Source organism: Delphinus delphis, chromosome 11 (assembly GCF_949987515.2).
Source record: "Delphinus delphis chromosome 11, mDelDel1.2, whole genome shotgun sequence".
Classification (NCBI taxonomy): Eukaryota; Metazoa; Chordata; class Mammalia; order Artiodactyla; family Delphinidae; genus Delphinus; species Delphinus delphis.
In genome coordinates, this window is record NC_082693.1 from 94689184 (window position 1) to 94702162 (window position 12979).

At 41.2% G+C, this 12979-nt stretch overlaps 1 protein-coding gene and 1 non-coding gene across 2 annotated transcripts in view; both read left to right on the plus strand.

Annotated features, from left to right (window-relative positions):
- EP300 (E1A binding protein p300) overlaps positions 1 to 12979 on the plus strand; it is a 69916-nt gene that overhangs the window by 52602 nt on the left and 4335 nt on the right. The window contains exons 21-29 of the mRNA XM_060025726.2: positions 663 to 719; positions 1363 to 1440; positions 4864 to 4931; positions 6102 to 6252; positions 6370 to 6516; positions 7152 to 7265; positions 8236 to 8401; positions 9186 to 9350; positions 10973 to 11134. Coding sequence (XP_059881709.1) covers positions 663 to 719; positions 1363 to 1440; positions 4864 to 4931; positions 6102 to 6252; positions 6370 to 6516; positions 7152 to 7265; positions 8236 to 8401; positions 9186 to 9350; positions 10973 to 11134 — 1108 coding nt within the window. The remainder of the gene's footprint in view (positions 1 to 662; positions 720 to 1362; positions 1441 to 4863; positions 4932 to 6101; positions 6253 to 6369; positions 6517 to 7151; positions 7266 to 8235; positions 8402 to 9185; positions 9351 to 10972; positions 11135 to 12979) is intronic.
- Positions 5841 to 5943, plus strand: LOC132434618 (U6 spliceosomal RNA). Its single transcript, XR_009521341.1, has one exon. It is a non-coding gene; the product is annotated as a U6 spliceosomal RNA (small nuclear RNA).

A 12979-nucleotide genomic window follows, 5' to 3' on the forward strand; every position in this document is an offset into this window, starting at 1 on the left:
TTAAATGGGGAAATGTCCTCATTCCTCATTTTTGTGAGGTAGAGTCACAGTAGTCGAAGTTGGGCCCCCTGCAGTTTGTTCTAGGTGGAGAATAAGGCTGTTAGCTCCTGTATTTGTGAGGCTATGAGCAGTGTGGTAGGCTAGATTTCAGAGTAGGAGGCCATGTGGAAATTTTTTAATGAATAACCTGAAATATGTATTCTTAACATTGAAATTTTTTATTAATATAAAGAATTTGACTAGACTCCTGAAATTTTAGTATTTTTTATAAATAGTGGTTTAGCTCCCTCTATACACAGTATCTTTCATACGTAGCTCAGTCTAGGAACATTAAACTATTAGAAGGTGTAAATACCTAACACTAAGAGTAGTAGGCAAGATTTTAAAAGGAAAAGAAGAACAAATTCATGTTTTTAGTTCTTACTGGGTTCTCTTCCTGTAAATGGGAACAGATTTACTATAAAGTCCTTTCCAAAAACATAGGCATGTAAATGTGCATTTTGTGGGAGCCAAGAAGGTACTGTTGTATCCTTGGTATATTCTTAGATTTAAATAATCCACTTACAGGGTGGGGTTTTTGCCCTTTGGTAATTAGAACAGTAGTCAGACTGCTAATCTTTCTGTGTTGCTTGTTCTCATTGTGTCCCTCTTCTTTTCCTTAGTACAATAAATAAAGAACAATTTTCGAAGAGAAAAAATGACACTCTGGATCCTGAACTGTAAGTAGTTCCCCTTGAGTAGTCAGTACACTTTGATTTTCCTTCTTCCTTTCATTCTCTTGGTTTGCACAGCTAGTGAGATGATTCTATATTCTTGGACTAAATCTATAACATACATCTAACAGAGATGGTAGAAGTGCTAAAATTTACATATGGTTAGTATTCATTTACATTTCACTAAATCTACCTAATATTTTGGTGTTTTATAGGCTTGAGTGAAGCACAAAGCTACCTCTGCTCAGTGCCATTATTCCAGCCCTGTTGTCCTCTGTATTTTCAAACCAGTTCATAATCCCCTTCTTTATAGTGAGGCCTTTCAGAAGTATTCAGAGGTACAGAGATGTACTGGTATTCTAGGTATTCCTGGAATGGATATGATGGTGTCAGACTCACTTGGAAGTTTAACCAGCAGTCATCTTGATCTTTCACTTTTTATTCCATAGTCACAGTTCATATTTAATGACTAAACTGCTTTTGAGATTTGCTCTACCTTTTACACTAAAGAGCTTTTAAAACCTATTCTTCAATTCTTTGGACGTGATTTTGGCTATCTTTTGAATTGTCAGAAATTGGGAAATATTGGAAGTTTTGATTTGGTTGAATTTTTGGATTTAATCTTGACATTTTGACTTTTCCTTTCCAGGTTTGTTGAATGTACGGAGTGTGGAAGAAAGATGCATCAGATCTGTGTCCTTCATCATGAGATCATCTGGCCATCTGGGTGAGACATCAGTATTTTCCCTAGACTTTTTCTTTGTTGTGAATTTTAGGAAGTTTGTCTTCTCTGCAATGATTATGTTTTATCTTCAAAGTTACTGTCTCTTGGAATTATTCTTTTTTTTGTTTATTTATTTTTGGCCGTGTTGGGTATTAGTAGCGGTGGGCGGGCTCTTTGCTGTGGCGTGCAGGCTTCTCTCTAGTTGTGGCTTAGTAGTTGCAGTGCACAAGCTCTCTAGTTGTGGCGCGCAGGCTTAGTTGCCCCGCAGCACGTGGGATCTTAGTTCCCCAACCAGGGATCAAGCCCATGTCCCCTGTGTTGGAAGGCAGATTCTTTTTTTTTTTTTTTTTAATATTTATTTATTTTATTTATTTATTTATGGCTGTGTTGGGTCTTCATTGCTACGAGCGGGCTTTCTCTAGTTGCGGTAAGCGGGGGCTACTCTTGGTTGCGGTAAGCGGGGTTTACTCTCGGTTGTGGTGCATGGGGTTCTCATTGCGGTGGCTTCTCTTGTTGCAGAGCATGGGCTCTAGGTGAGCGGGCTCAGTAGTTGTGGCGTGCGGGCTTAGTTGCTCTGCGGCACGTGGGATCTTCCTGGACCAGGGCTCGAACCCGTGTCCCCTGCATTGGCAGGCGGATTCTTAACCACTGCGCCACCAGGGAAGTCCCTAGAATTATTCTGGTTTGGGAAAAGATCATTAAAATCCAGTTTTAAAATATTAAATAACCTAGAATCCAAAAATATAGATATTTCTCTTATTTGCATTGTTTTAATCCATATACAAATACTTTATTCTGTTTTAAATTCTTTAGTGGTCATTGTGCATCAAAAGTAAATACAAAAGATTTATCAGTAGAGGGTAACAGGAAGTCTGTAGCACCTGGAAACCAGCAAGGAGATGTTAGACACAGTTAAACCTGCTAGATTTTGAACATTACTTACATTGTAGTAGAAAAACTAGACGGTATGGATAATGCAGGTTGCCAAGGAGCCACCTCAGTTTCTGCCTCTGAGAGAACATCGCACTGAACAGCATACTGAATGGTGACCATGGTTAGGTTTTTTTTTTTTTTTTGGCTGCGTTGGGTCTTTGTTGCCGTGCGCGGGCTTTCTCTAGTTGTGGCGAGGCAGGGGCTTCTTTTGTTGCGGAGCACAGACTCTAGGTACGCGGGCTTCAGTACTTGTGGCACATGGGCTCAGTTGTGGCTTGCAGGCTCAGTAGTTTTGTCGCACGGGCTTAGTTGCTCTGAGGCATATGGGATCTTCCCAGACCAGGGATCGAAGCTGTGTCCCCTGTGTTGGCAGACAGATTCTTAACCACTGTGCCACCAGGAGAGTCCCCCAAAAGATTTTAAATCAAATCCTAACCAGGGGACTTCTCTGGTGGCACAGTGGTTAAGAATCTGCCCACCAGTGCAGGGGACATGTGTTCAAGCCCTGGTCCTGAAAGATCCCACATGCCGTGGAGCAACTAAGCCCATGCACCACAACTACTGAGCCCACACGCCACAACTACTGAAGCCCGCACGCCTAGAGCCCATGCTCCGCAACAAGAGAAGCCACCGCAATGAGAAGCCCATGCACCACAACGAAGAGCAGCCCCTGCTCGCCACAACTAGAGAAAGCCCACACACAGCAACGAAGACCGAACGCAGCCATAAATAAATAAATAAACAGGCAAGCAAGCAAACATAAAATCCTTTGGGGAGTTGGTTAATAGTTAACTAGGTGTTGTCCAGTGAAAGGCAAAGTTGCATGAAAATGACTAGATACAGACTTCAATGAACTAGGTATTCTTGGGCCTCATGTTCTGTTTCTGAATATTCTCCACATATTTACCCAGGGTGCACATCATCAATGCCTTTCATGGGCAGTGAGTGGATTTTTGTCCATTGTGACACTTATGTGTTTACTGCTATGGGCTACCTCTCTTTGTCCAGGAATGGGGCTGATCCCAGCTCTGTTCCAAGGGAAGGGTTGGGGGAGTATCTGTGTATTAAATGACTCATTTGAATGGATATCTACTCTCTGCTCTTTTCCTGGACTGTTGTTGTTGTTGTTTTAAGAGCTTTATTTTCTAGGTTGCTTTCCCTCCAGTGACTTTTTTTTTTTTAATATTCATTCATTCATTCATTTCTTTATTTGGCTACGCCGGGTCTTAGTTGTGGCATGTGGGATCTTTGTAGCGGCACGCAAGAACTTTGGCTGCAGGGTCTTTAGTTTCAGCATGTGGGATCTAATTCCCTGACTAGGGATCGAACACGGGCCCTCTGCATTGGGATCGTGGAGTCTCAGCCACTGGACCACCAGGAAAGTCCCCTGGACTGACTGTTGATGCTAGTTCAGAGGTCACAGGAAAGAAGAGGCTAATTAACAAATTTCCAGAAAAAAACACTAAGGAAAAGCACAGTAGTTGATGTTTATATGGCTTGTCTTTAGATAGGCCTTTTTAGTGCTTTCCTTAATTAAGAGTGGGTAAGGATAATTAAGGGAGTTGCAATGATCCTTGCAACTGAAGGTCAGCCAGGCGTTGATGAGTACTTAAATTCTACTTATGCACATATCCTTATGTAATTGCAAAAACAAAGAGAATGTACATTTAAAATCTATTACTGCTGGACTTCCCTGGCAGTCCAGTGGTTAAGACTCTGGGCTTCCAATGCAGGGGGCACAGGTTCAATCCCTGGTCAGGGAACTAAGATCCCACAGCGTAGTCAAAAAATATTTTTTTAAAAAAATATTAGTGCTGCTTTCAAAACGTACTTATTTACATTCCCACCGGTAGCATGTAGACTTTTGCCAATGTGATTGGCCATGACACAAATTTTCTGCTTTAATCTGTGATTCTTCAGCATCTTTGTGCGTGTATGCCAATTTATATGCCCTTCACATTTCTTCATGTCTTTTATCTATTTCTCAGTTAGGTTTTTTATTTCTTTTTTTTTTTTTATTTTTGGCTGTGTTGGGTCTTCATTGCTGCGCGCGGGCTTTCTCTAGCTGTGGCAGCTGGGGGACTACTCTGCGGTGCGCAGGCTTCTCATTGCAGTGGCTTCTCTTGTTGCAGAGCACAGGCTCTAGGCATGCGGGCTTCAGTAGTTGTGGCGCACGGGCTTAGTTGTTCTGCGGCATGTGGGATCTTCCCGGACCAGGTCTCAAACCTGTGTCCCCTGCATTGGCAGGCAGATTCTTAACCACTGCACCACCAGGGAAGCCCGCAATTAGGTTTTTTATCCTTTTTCTCTTAATGTTTTCTAAAAGCTCTGTGTATATTGGTTACATTAACTTTTTGTTGTGTATTTAGAAATATTGCTCCCAGGTTGTCTTTTAAATTTCAACCTTACACATACATAAGATAGATTCTATAGCATACGTTACTTCAAGTGTTTCTCTAAGTTGTTTAAGCAAAGTCTTGGTTTACATTTTAGATTTGTCTGTGATGGCTGTTTAAAGAAGACTGCACGAACTAGAAAAGAAAATAAGTTTTCTGCTAAAAGTAAGTTTCATTCTTACAGGTAAAATTTGGCAAAGCTTCACTGAAGCATAGTTAAAAATAAACATCCAGAATGAATTATTTTGTTTCAACATTATTTGAAATTTTAAAAAATTTTTTTAATTAATTTATTTTTTGGCTGCATTGGGTCTTCGCTTCTGAGTGGGGGCCATTCTTCATTGTGGTGCGCAGGCTTCTCATTGCAGTGGCCTCTCCAGGCGCGCGGGCTTCAGTAGTTGTGGTTCACAGGCTCTAGAGCGCAGGCTCAGCAGTTGTGGTGCACGGGCTTAGTTGCTCCACGGCATGGGGGATCTTCCCGACCAGGGATCAAACCCGTGTCCCCTGCATTGGCAGGCAGATTCCCATCCACTGCGCCACCAGGGAAGCCCCTGTTTGAAATATTTAACCAAAGTTAAAACCAAATAATTTTTCCATGATGTACTTAAAGTTGAACTGTAATGTAGTTTTTGGTGTGAAAATCATTAGACCTAGTTATTTATAGGAAGGAGGATATATGTTTTTCTTGTTCCTGCACGTATCCTGATGGAGGCCAGATGTGGAAATACTTTCCCAGAATTGCCATCTCATGAATTCCCTCAAACTGATTCCCTCAGTTTTGTGTATACCCTTAGTCGGGACTGCATTTAGACCTGTCTGATCTTTTCAGTTGGGTGGGGATGGCCGTCAGTTTTAGTTTTGTAGAATGATGCCTTTGCAGTTTTTTGCTGATCTACAGGTTGCTTTTAATCCTCTGTAAAGCTTATCAAAGCACCTGACAGTTGTTTAATATTACTGCAATTGAGGCAAAGTGCATATGAGTGTTTGTTCTGTTTTTTGACTCTTCTGAAAAGGAAAATTTTTCAAAATAAAAAGTTGGGGAAAATAACATTTAAAAAGTATTAACTACCCTGCTTGCTTTAACTGCACATATACTGAAATCAGAATGATATAGAGATGATTAGCATGGCGCTCTGTAAGGATGATAGACTCGTAAAGGGTTCCACATTAAATCTTTTTTTTAAGTATTAACTAGATTGCTAACTTAACAAAATCTAGCAAGTAATCTTGTTAGTATTGAAAAAGCAGAAATGAGATTTGGTATTGAAACTTAAGACTGATAGTAATAAATTTGCACCTTAGATACTACTGAACTTTTAACTTTTAAATTCTTAGGGTTGCCATCTACCAGGCTTGGCACCTTTCTGGAGAATCGTGTGAATGACTTTCTGAGGCGACAAAATCACCCTGAGTCAGGAGAGGTCACCGTTAGAGTAGTTCATGCTTCTGACAAAACTGTGGAAGTCAAACCAGGCATGAAAGCAAGGTACCTCATAATTTCCCCTTTTCTTTGTGGATCCACAGTTGCTCCTACACAGTTACTGTTGATGAATCTAATCTGAATGAAACGTTGTGGTCTTTCCCTCCAACATGAATTGTATAGGTTTGTAGACAGTGGAGAGATGGCAGAATCCTTTCCATATCGAACGAAAGCCCTCTTTGCCTTTGAGGAGATTGATGGTGTTGACTTGTGTTTCTTTGGCATGCATGTTCAAGAGTATGGTTCTGACTGCCCCCCGCCGAACCAGAGGTAAGACTTTACTATGGCTACTTTCTAATTTGCGTGGGAGTTTGAAGTTATAGTAAGGTAAACAAGCATAATGGACAAGAAAATATTTGATGTGCTTGTTTTGGAAATGCAAGTTTTCAAGTGTGTAGTATTGAAGTAAAACAAAACTAGAAAATACTGCTCTTGTGTGGTCATAGTAATAGGGAAAGGGATGTGAACAGCAGCTTAAAACACAAAATGACGACTTTTCAGAAAATGTAATTAAGTTTAGGTTGTTTCAAGTACCTTGCTGAGATGTACGTGAAAGAATGTCATACAAATGAGGTAGAATATGGTTTAGAATTCTCCATTTCCAAAATAGTATAAAGGCCAGAATAAGAGTGCTGCCAGAATGTTTGGATTGCTCAATACTGACTGATTATACTGTGTCTCAGGCCCTGCTAGGTGCTGAGACTGTAATAGAGCCACAGGCCCACAAAACCCCCCGACGGGTTCACAATCTAGTCATTTACCTAAATAACTGTAATATTGTGTCATAAGCATTAAAAATGACAAGGTCAGCAAACGGCACAGAAAAGAGAGAAGGTGTTTTTAGCCACATCAGTAGGAACTCGTTGCGTGACTTGACCTGGCTTCTTTCTCCTCGTTTGGTATAGGAGAGTTTACATATCATACCTGGACAGTGTTCATTTCTTCCGTCCTAAATGCTTGAGGACTGCAGTCTATCATGAAATTCTAATTGGGTATTTGGAATACGTCAAGAAATTAGGGTAAGCATAAAAACAAATGCAAAACAACTTGTTTAATTAGTTTTAAACTAATCACCACTGATATTATGGTGAGATATACATGCAGATATGTGACTTTTGGTCTTTTTTCCTCAACTTTGGCTTTCATCTAATGGAACTATAATTTGGAGACCCTTGGTTAATTTTGCCAGTGGGAAAGAAATGGATATTTTGACCGTAGTTGCACCCATCCCAGATTTATTTTGTTCAGTTAAGCTATTAGGTACAGTTTGATTTGAAGGGCCAGAACCTTAACCTGCACTTGGTCCTTTTGCACCTGAGTATCAAAACCAAAATCACACTAAGGTCTGGGGATAAAAAAAAATTCATCAGACTGGTTCCTTACCTTCAAGGTATATACGTACTTGAGAATATTTAGCACCTCACCACCTCACCTTGCAGGTTATTCCTTTTAACAGTTTGCATTTCATTTAGCCCTCCTGCTGACATGGATTCATTTTCCTTTGCATTGTAGCTTTTGTTTGGTCTTTAAATGCAAATTTGGGAATTTTTTGATCCAGGGTTATGCCTAGTTCTGGCCTGGAAGACTTTTTTTTTTTTTTTTTTTTGGCTGCGTTGGGTCTTCGTTGCTGCGACCGGGGGCTACTCTTGCGTTGCGGTGTCTAGACTTCTCATTACGGTGGCTTCTCTTGTTGCTATGCGCAGGCTCAGTAGTTGTGGCTCATGGGCTTAGTGGCTCCACGGCGTGTGGGATCTTTTAGGACCAGGGTTCGAACCCGCGTCCCCTGCATTTGCAGGCGGATTCTTAACCACTGTGCCACCAGAGAAGTCCCTGGCCTAAGACTTTTGGTCTGATGTGGATTGCACACTTCATGTTATCTCGGGGAAATTATTGGTTTCTGTACTGACTCCATTTTGTAGTTTAAAGTATAACATTCTTTCTAGGATGGGTGATCTTTCTCTTGAATGTTCCTTCTCTTTGTGTTGTTAGGTATACAACAGGGCATATTTGGGCATGCCCCCCAAGTGAAGGAGACGACTACATCTTCCATTGCCACCCCCCCGACCAGAAGATACCCAAGCCCAAGCGACTGCAGGAGTGGTACAAAAAGATGCTCGACAAGGCTGTATCCGAGCGAATTGTCCACGACTACAAGGTCAGGAGGTGGGGGGGATGATAGAACTGTGGCTTGACTAATCCTGCTGCTCTGTATTCTGCTCTTTTTACTATCTTAACAGAAATCTCCTGTTTGTTCTCCCTCTTCCATGTAATTTGTAAAATTAAGCTAATTTGATAGCGGGTGTTTTCTTTCCTGAATTACTAAGATGAGTGGATCTGGCAAAATATTTAATAGCCATTTGTGATTGTAGGGTATCCCATGTTAAGAAACTTGAACTACTAAATATCTTATCTGTTTTTACTCATGGGGAGGAAAACATGAAATGGGTGTTTTCCTAAGCAGCCCAGCAAATCATTCTTTAACGATGTGGTTTCCAGTAATTGTAATTGGGGTTGTTTTGAACATATTTCTCAGTAGGAACTGCTGATACTTCAAGGGTGTGTGCAAGGCGGGCGTGCCTCCTGTCGCACTGCGTTCTGTCTCAAGAGTGGTAGAAGCCACGGTGTGAATGATGCTGCCTTTGCCATTGTTCCTGACAGGATAGTTTGCCACTTGGTTATGTAAAGGCAGATAATTTCCCTGTCCTCATGGGTAGAGGAAAGAGGAACCAGAAATACTGATTTCAGACCAGACCTTTCACTGTTTGTGACACTAAATGTCTCCCCGGACATCAGACTTGGGTATAAAATCTCTGCCATCTTCCAGAAGACACATCTGATTCTTCATGTTTCTTGCATCCGTTAGCTATGACTGCTTCTGTATAATAAACGTGTTTTTTTTTAATATATAAATTCCTATTTGTACACGGATATTTTCACAGGATATTTTTAAACAAGCTACTGAAGATCGATTAACAAGCGCGAAGGAATTGCCTTACTTTGAAGGTGATTTCTGGCCCAATGTACTGGAAGAGAGCATTAAGGAACTGGAACAGGAGGAGGAAGAGAGAAAGCGAGAGGAGAACACGAGCAACGAAAGCACAGATGTGAGGGCTTTGCATTTCCCTTTCCAGCCTCTACCTATTCTCATGTATAACCCAGAAGTGAGCTTAAGTTTTCAACATGGTCTTAAAGCTCTCAGCTCTTCAAGTTGGGCAAGAAATATTGGCGTAGATAAGTTACTGTGGTTCTAGTTGAGTGGTTTTAAGCCTTTTTTAGCATCAGACCTCTTTCTTTTAATATATAAATTGATTGATTGGCTGATTTTGGGTCTTCGTTGCTGTGCACGGACTTTCTCTAGTTGTGGCGAGCAGGGGCTACTCTTTGTTACGGTGCATGGGCTTCTCATTGCGGTGGCTTCTCTTTGTTGCAGAGCACAGGCTCTAGGCACGTGGGCTGCAGTAGTTGTGGCTCGCAGGCTCAGTAATTGTGGCTCGCAGGCTCTAGAGCACAGGTTCAGTAGTTGTGGCGCACGGGCTTAGTTGCTCCGCGGCATGTGCAATCCTCCCAGACCAGGGCTCGAACACTTGTCCCCTGCACTGGCAGGCGGATTCTCAACCACTGTGCCACCAGGGAAGTCCCAGACCTCATTTTTTAAAAATATTTATTTATTTGGCTCCGTAGAGTCTTAGTTATGGCATGCGGGACCTACTTCCCTGACCAGGGATCGAACCCGGGCCCCCTGCATTGGGAGCACGGAATCTTAGCCATTGGACCACCGGGGAAGTACCAGACCTCATTTTTAAATGGAATCTTGGATTTCTAGTAATGGAAGACTGAGAAAATTACCCATCTAGAGCATGGGGTTGGTAAACTTTTTCTGCAGAGGTCTAGATTATGAATATTTTGGCCTTGCAGGTCATATATTGTCTCCAGCACATTCTTTTTTTTCTGTTTTTTCTTTTTTTCTTTAAACAACACTTTATAGATATAAAAACCATCATTCTTAGCCATACAAAAACAGGTCTGGGGAAAAAAAAAAAAAAAACAGGTCTGGGCCAGAGTTTGCCAGTCCCCAAACAGAACCTATGTTGTAGAAGGATCATCTGAGGAGCTTTTCCTTGTCATTTATTTCCCCATAGTTTATGGGGAAATTGCCCTTGCTGAGTCTGAACTATTAAAGTCACCCTTAAATAGTCTAATAAAAACCCTTTACAGCCTGCAGTTTAAACTCCTCGATTGAACGTTTTTCAAGTTTTTTTTTTTAATAGTAGGCCCATAAAATTCTAGAAAGTGAGCAGAAGGAAATGTAGCCAAGGCCTTTGGCTCCCTGCTCCTGTGTGCACTTCACTACCCCACACTGCCACTCACTCCTTGTTCTTGTCCTCAAATCTGGGATAGCCTGGGTCCACCTGAGGTGTCTCCTTGGTCTGCGGGGTTCTTCTGGCCAAAAAGCTATTGTCTTAACGAAGAGACATTAGTGGAGACATTCTTCACTGGGAGAAAATAAGTGCAAAAACGTTAGTGAACTTTAGTTTACTGTAAATAACAGCTTTAAAAAAGAGAGGAGGAATGAAGAGAGCAGATGGTGTAAGGTGGAAGGTTATGATCTCTAGTTTCAAAAATGGAGTCTTAAAAAAGAAAAAAATGGAGTCTTTTTACCATTATTTTTTCTTAAATCTCTTAACAAATAGTTAACATTTTCTCGTCCTCTTGTGCTAACCTGCAGGTGACAAAGGGAGACAGCAAAAATGCTAAAAAGAAGAATAATAAGAAAACTAGCAAAAACAAGAGCAGCCTGAGTAGGGGCAATAAGAAGAAGCCAGGCATGCCCAATGTATCCAATGACCTCTCGCAAAAACTGTATGCCACCATGGAGAAGCATAAAGAGGTAAGATATAGCCACCAAGCATGGAAAAGAACAGGGCAGGATTTCTCAAAAGCTCCCCACCGTGGTTGGTATTTATGACGTGAGCACCAGACCATTTGAAATTCAGAAGGAAGAAAATCATTTGAGGGGAAAGAAGGCAAAAAGAGGATGGCTAGAGTGGGTGCTGAGAATAGGAAACGTAAGCCGTCTTTGATTTGTAGCTGTTATAAAGCTAGATGGTGCTGGGAAAGTGTAAGCATAGTTTGTCTGACCCTGTTGTTTGTGATCCTTTTATGTTTGTATTTCTGTCCGTTGTTCAGGAGATTGGCTTGTTGGGTATCTTTACTGTTTTGTTTTAGACCAAGCTCCTTAGAACTCCATTTGGCCACTCCACTTTGTCTGTAATGGAACTTTGGCAAAATGAATGAATATTTGCCTTCCTGAAAGGGAACTGGGAAGTGTAGAGAATTGAAGAAAAGTTAAACTTTCATATATGCACCTGTAACACCTTCTCAGCAAAGTTAAAACTTTGAATTATTTCATTATTTAAATTGCTTTATTGTTGTAGGTAGCTTGGGAGTAAAACTGGGTGTGTTGGACTTTTTCTCCCCAACGTCATCATTGCTAAGATGAGGAGTCTTGAAGGGTAATTCATGTCAGTTTGTTGTTGTTGTTGTTTTTTAACATGTATGACTCTGTTCAGACATCATAGTCAAGTTCTTATAGGAAGAGGCCATTATGTGGAGAGGGGACTTGAAGTCTTGGTTTAAGGTGTGGATGCCTCACTTAGATAATGATTGTCAGCTGTTTTGAGCAATATATAGTGTCACAGAATTCTATCATAACAGCAGTTGGGGAAAGCCCTTAGAGTATGTCATAATAGGTGTGACTTAAGTTGTGGATACATCATCTGAAGAAGATGTGGGTAGTAGTCACCTGTTAGGAGTTAGAATCTAAGGTTGTCAATTTAGGTTAAATTCAAGTATTGTCTTAGCTCTAGGGTGACATACAGTGGAATCAGTCATAATGGTTGTTATTGGATGGTTGGCCATAGTGAAGATTTCCTAGGGAGTCACCAGATGGTTTTATCTGCCCCTCTTTTGAATGGGTTGCTGCAGACATTCCCTACTTGTTAGATCAGGCATTTTCAAAATGCTCTTCCTTGCTTTATGAGTGCTTTCTTTGAGCCACAATGTCACACCCAGTATTACAAGGTCACACACACATCACGGTCCTCCCTTGATGTTTTTAACTTTCGGCATCTGTTTTTATATGTCTTTAGTCAGTGTGTGCACTCTTGTCCTATGTTTTCTTTTTTTTGTTTTTTTCAAGTTTTTGTTTTTGGCCACACTGTGTGGCATGCAGGGTCTTAATAGCTCCCCGACCAGGGATCGAACCCACGCCCCCTGCAGTGGAAGCACGGAGTCTTAAGCACTGGACTGCCAGGCAAGTCCCTGTGTTCTTTTTCTAGACTCTTGTTTTATGCCAGCATTGCTGCCCAAGTATATAACAAATGTTACTGCCAGTTTGCACAGATTTTCAGCCTCTGAAAAACTGGTAGAATATAGTGGGCAATACAGCAGTTACAAGTTCTTGATCTCTTGAAGGTTCCATTTTACATTTTATTATTACATATATAATCCGAGCTTCCTCTTGCAGCCTTTACACCAGTGGTTATGGGAATTAATGGTGGTTGTGTGTCTTTAAACTTCAGTGAACAAACTTCAACTTTTGCTGTTTCTGTAGCAAGGATGAAGGAGGTTTTGCTTTTTTAATTTTCCCACCCCTACCAACTTTTTTTTTCCTCCAAACTTACAGGAAAGTTATATAGAAGGTGCCCTCCCATAGCCTTCACTTAGATTCACC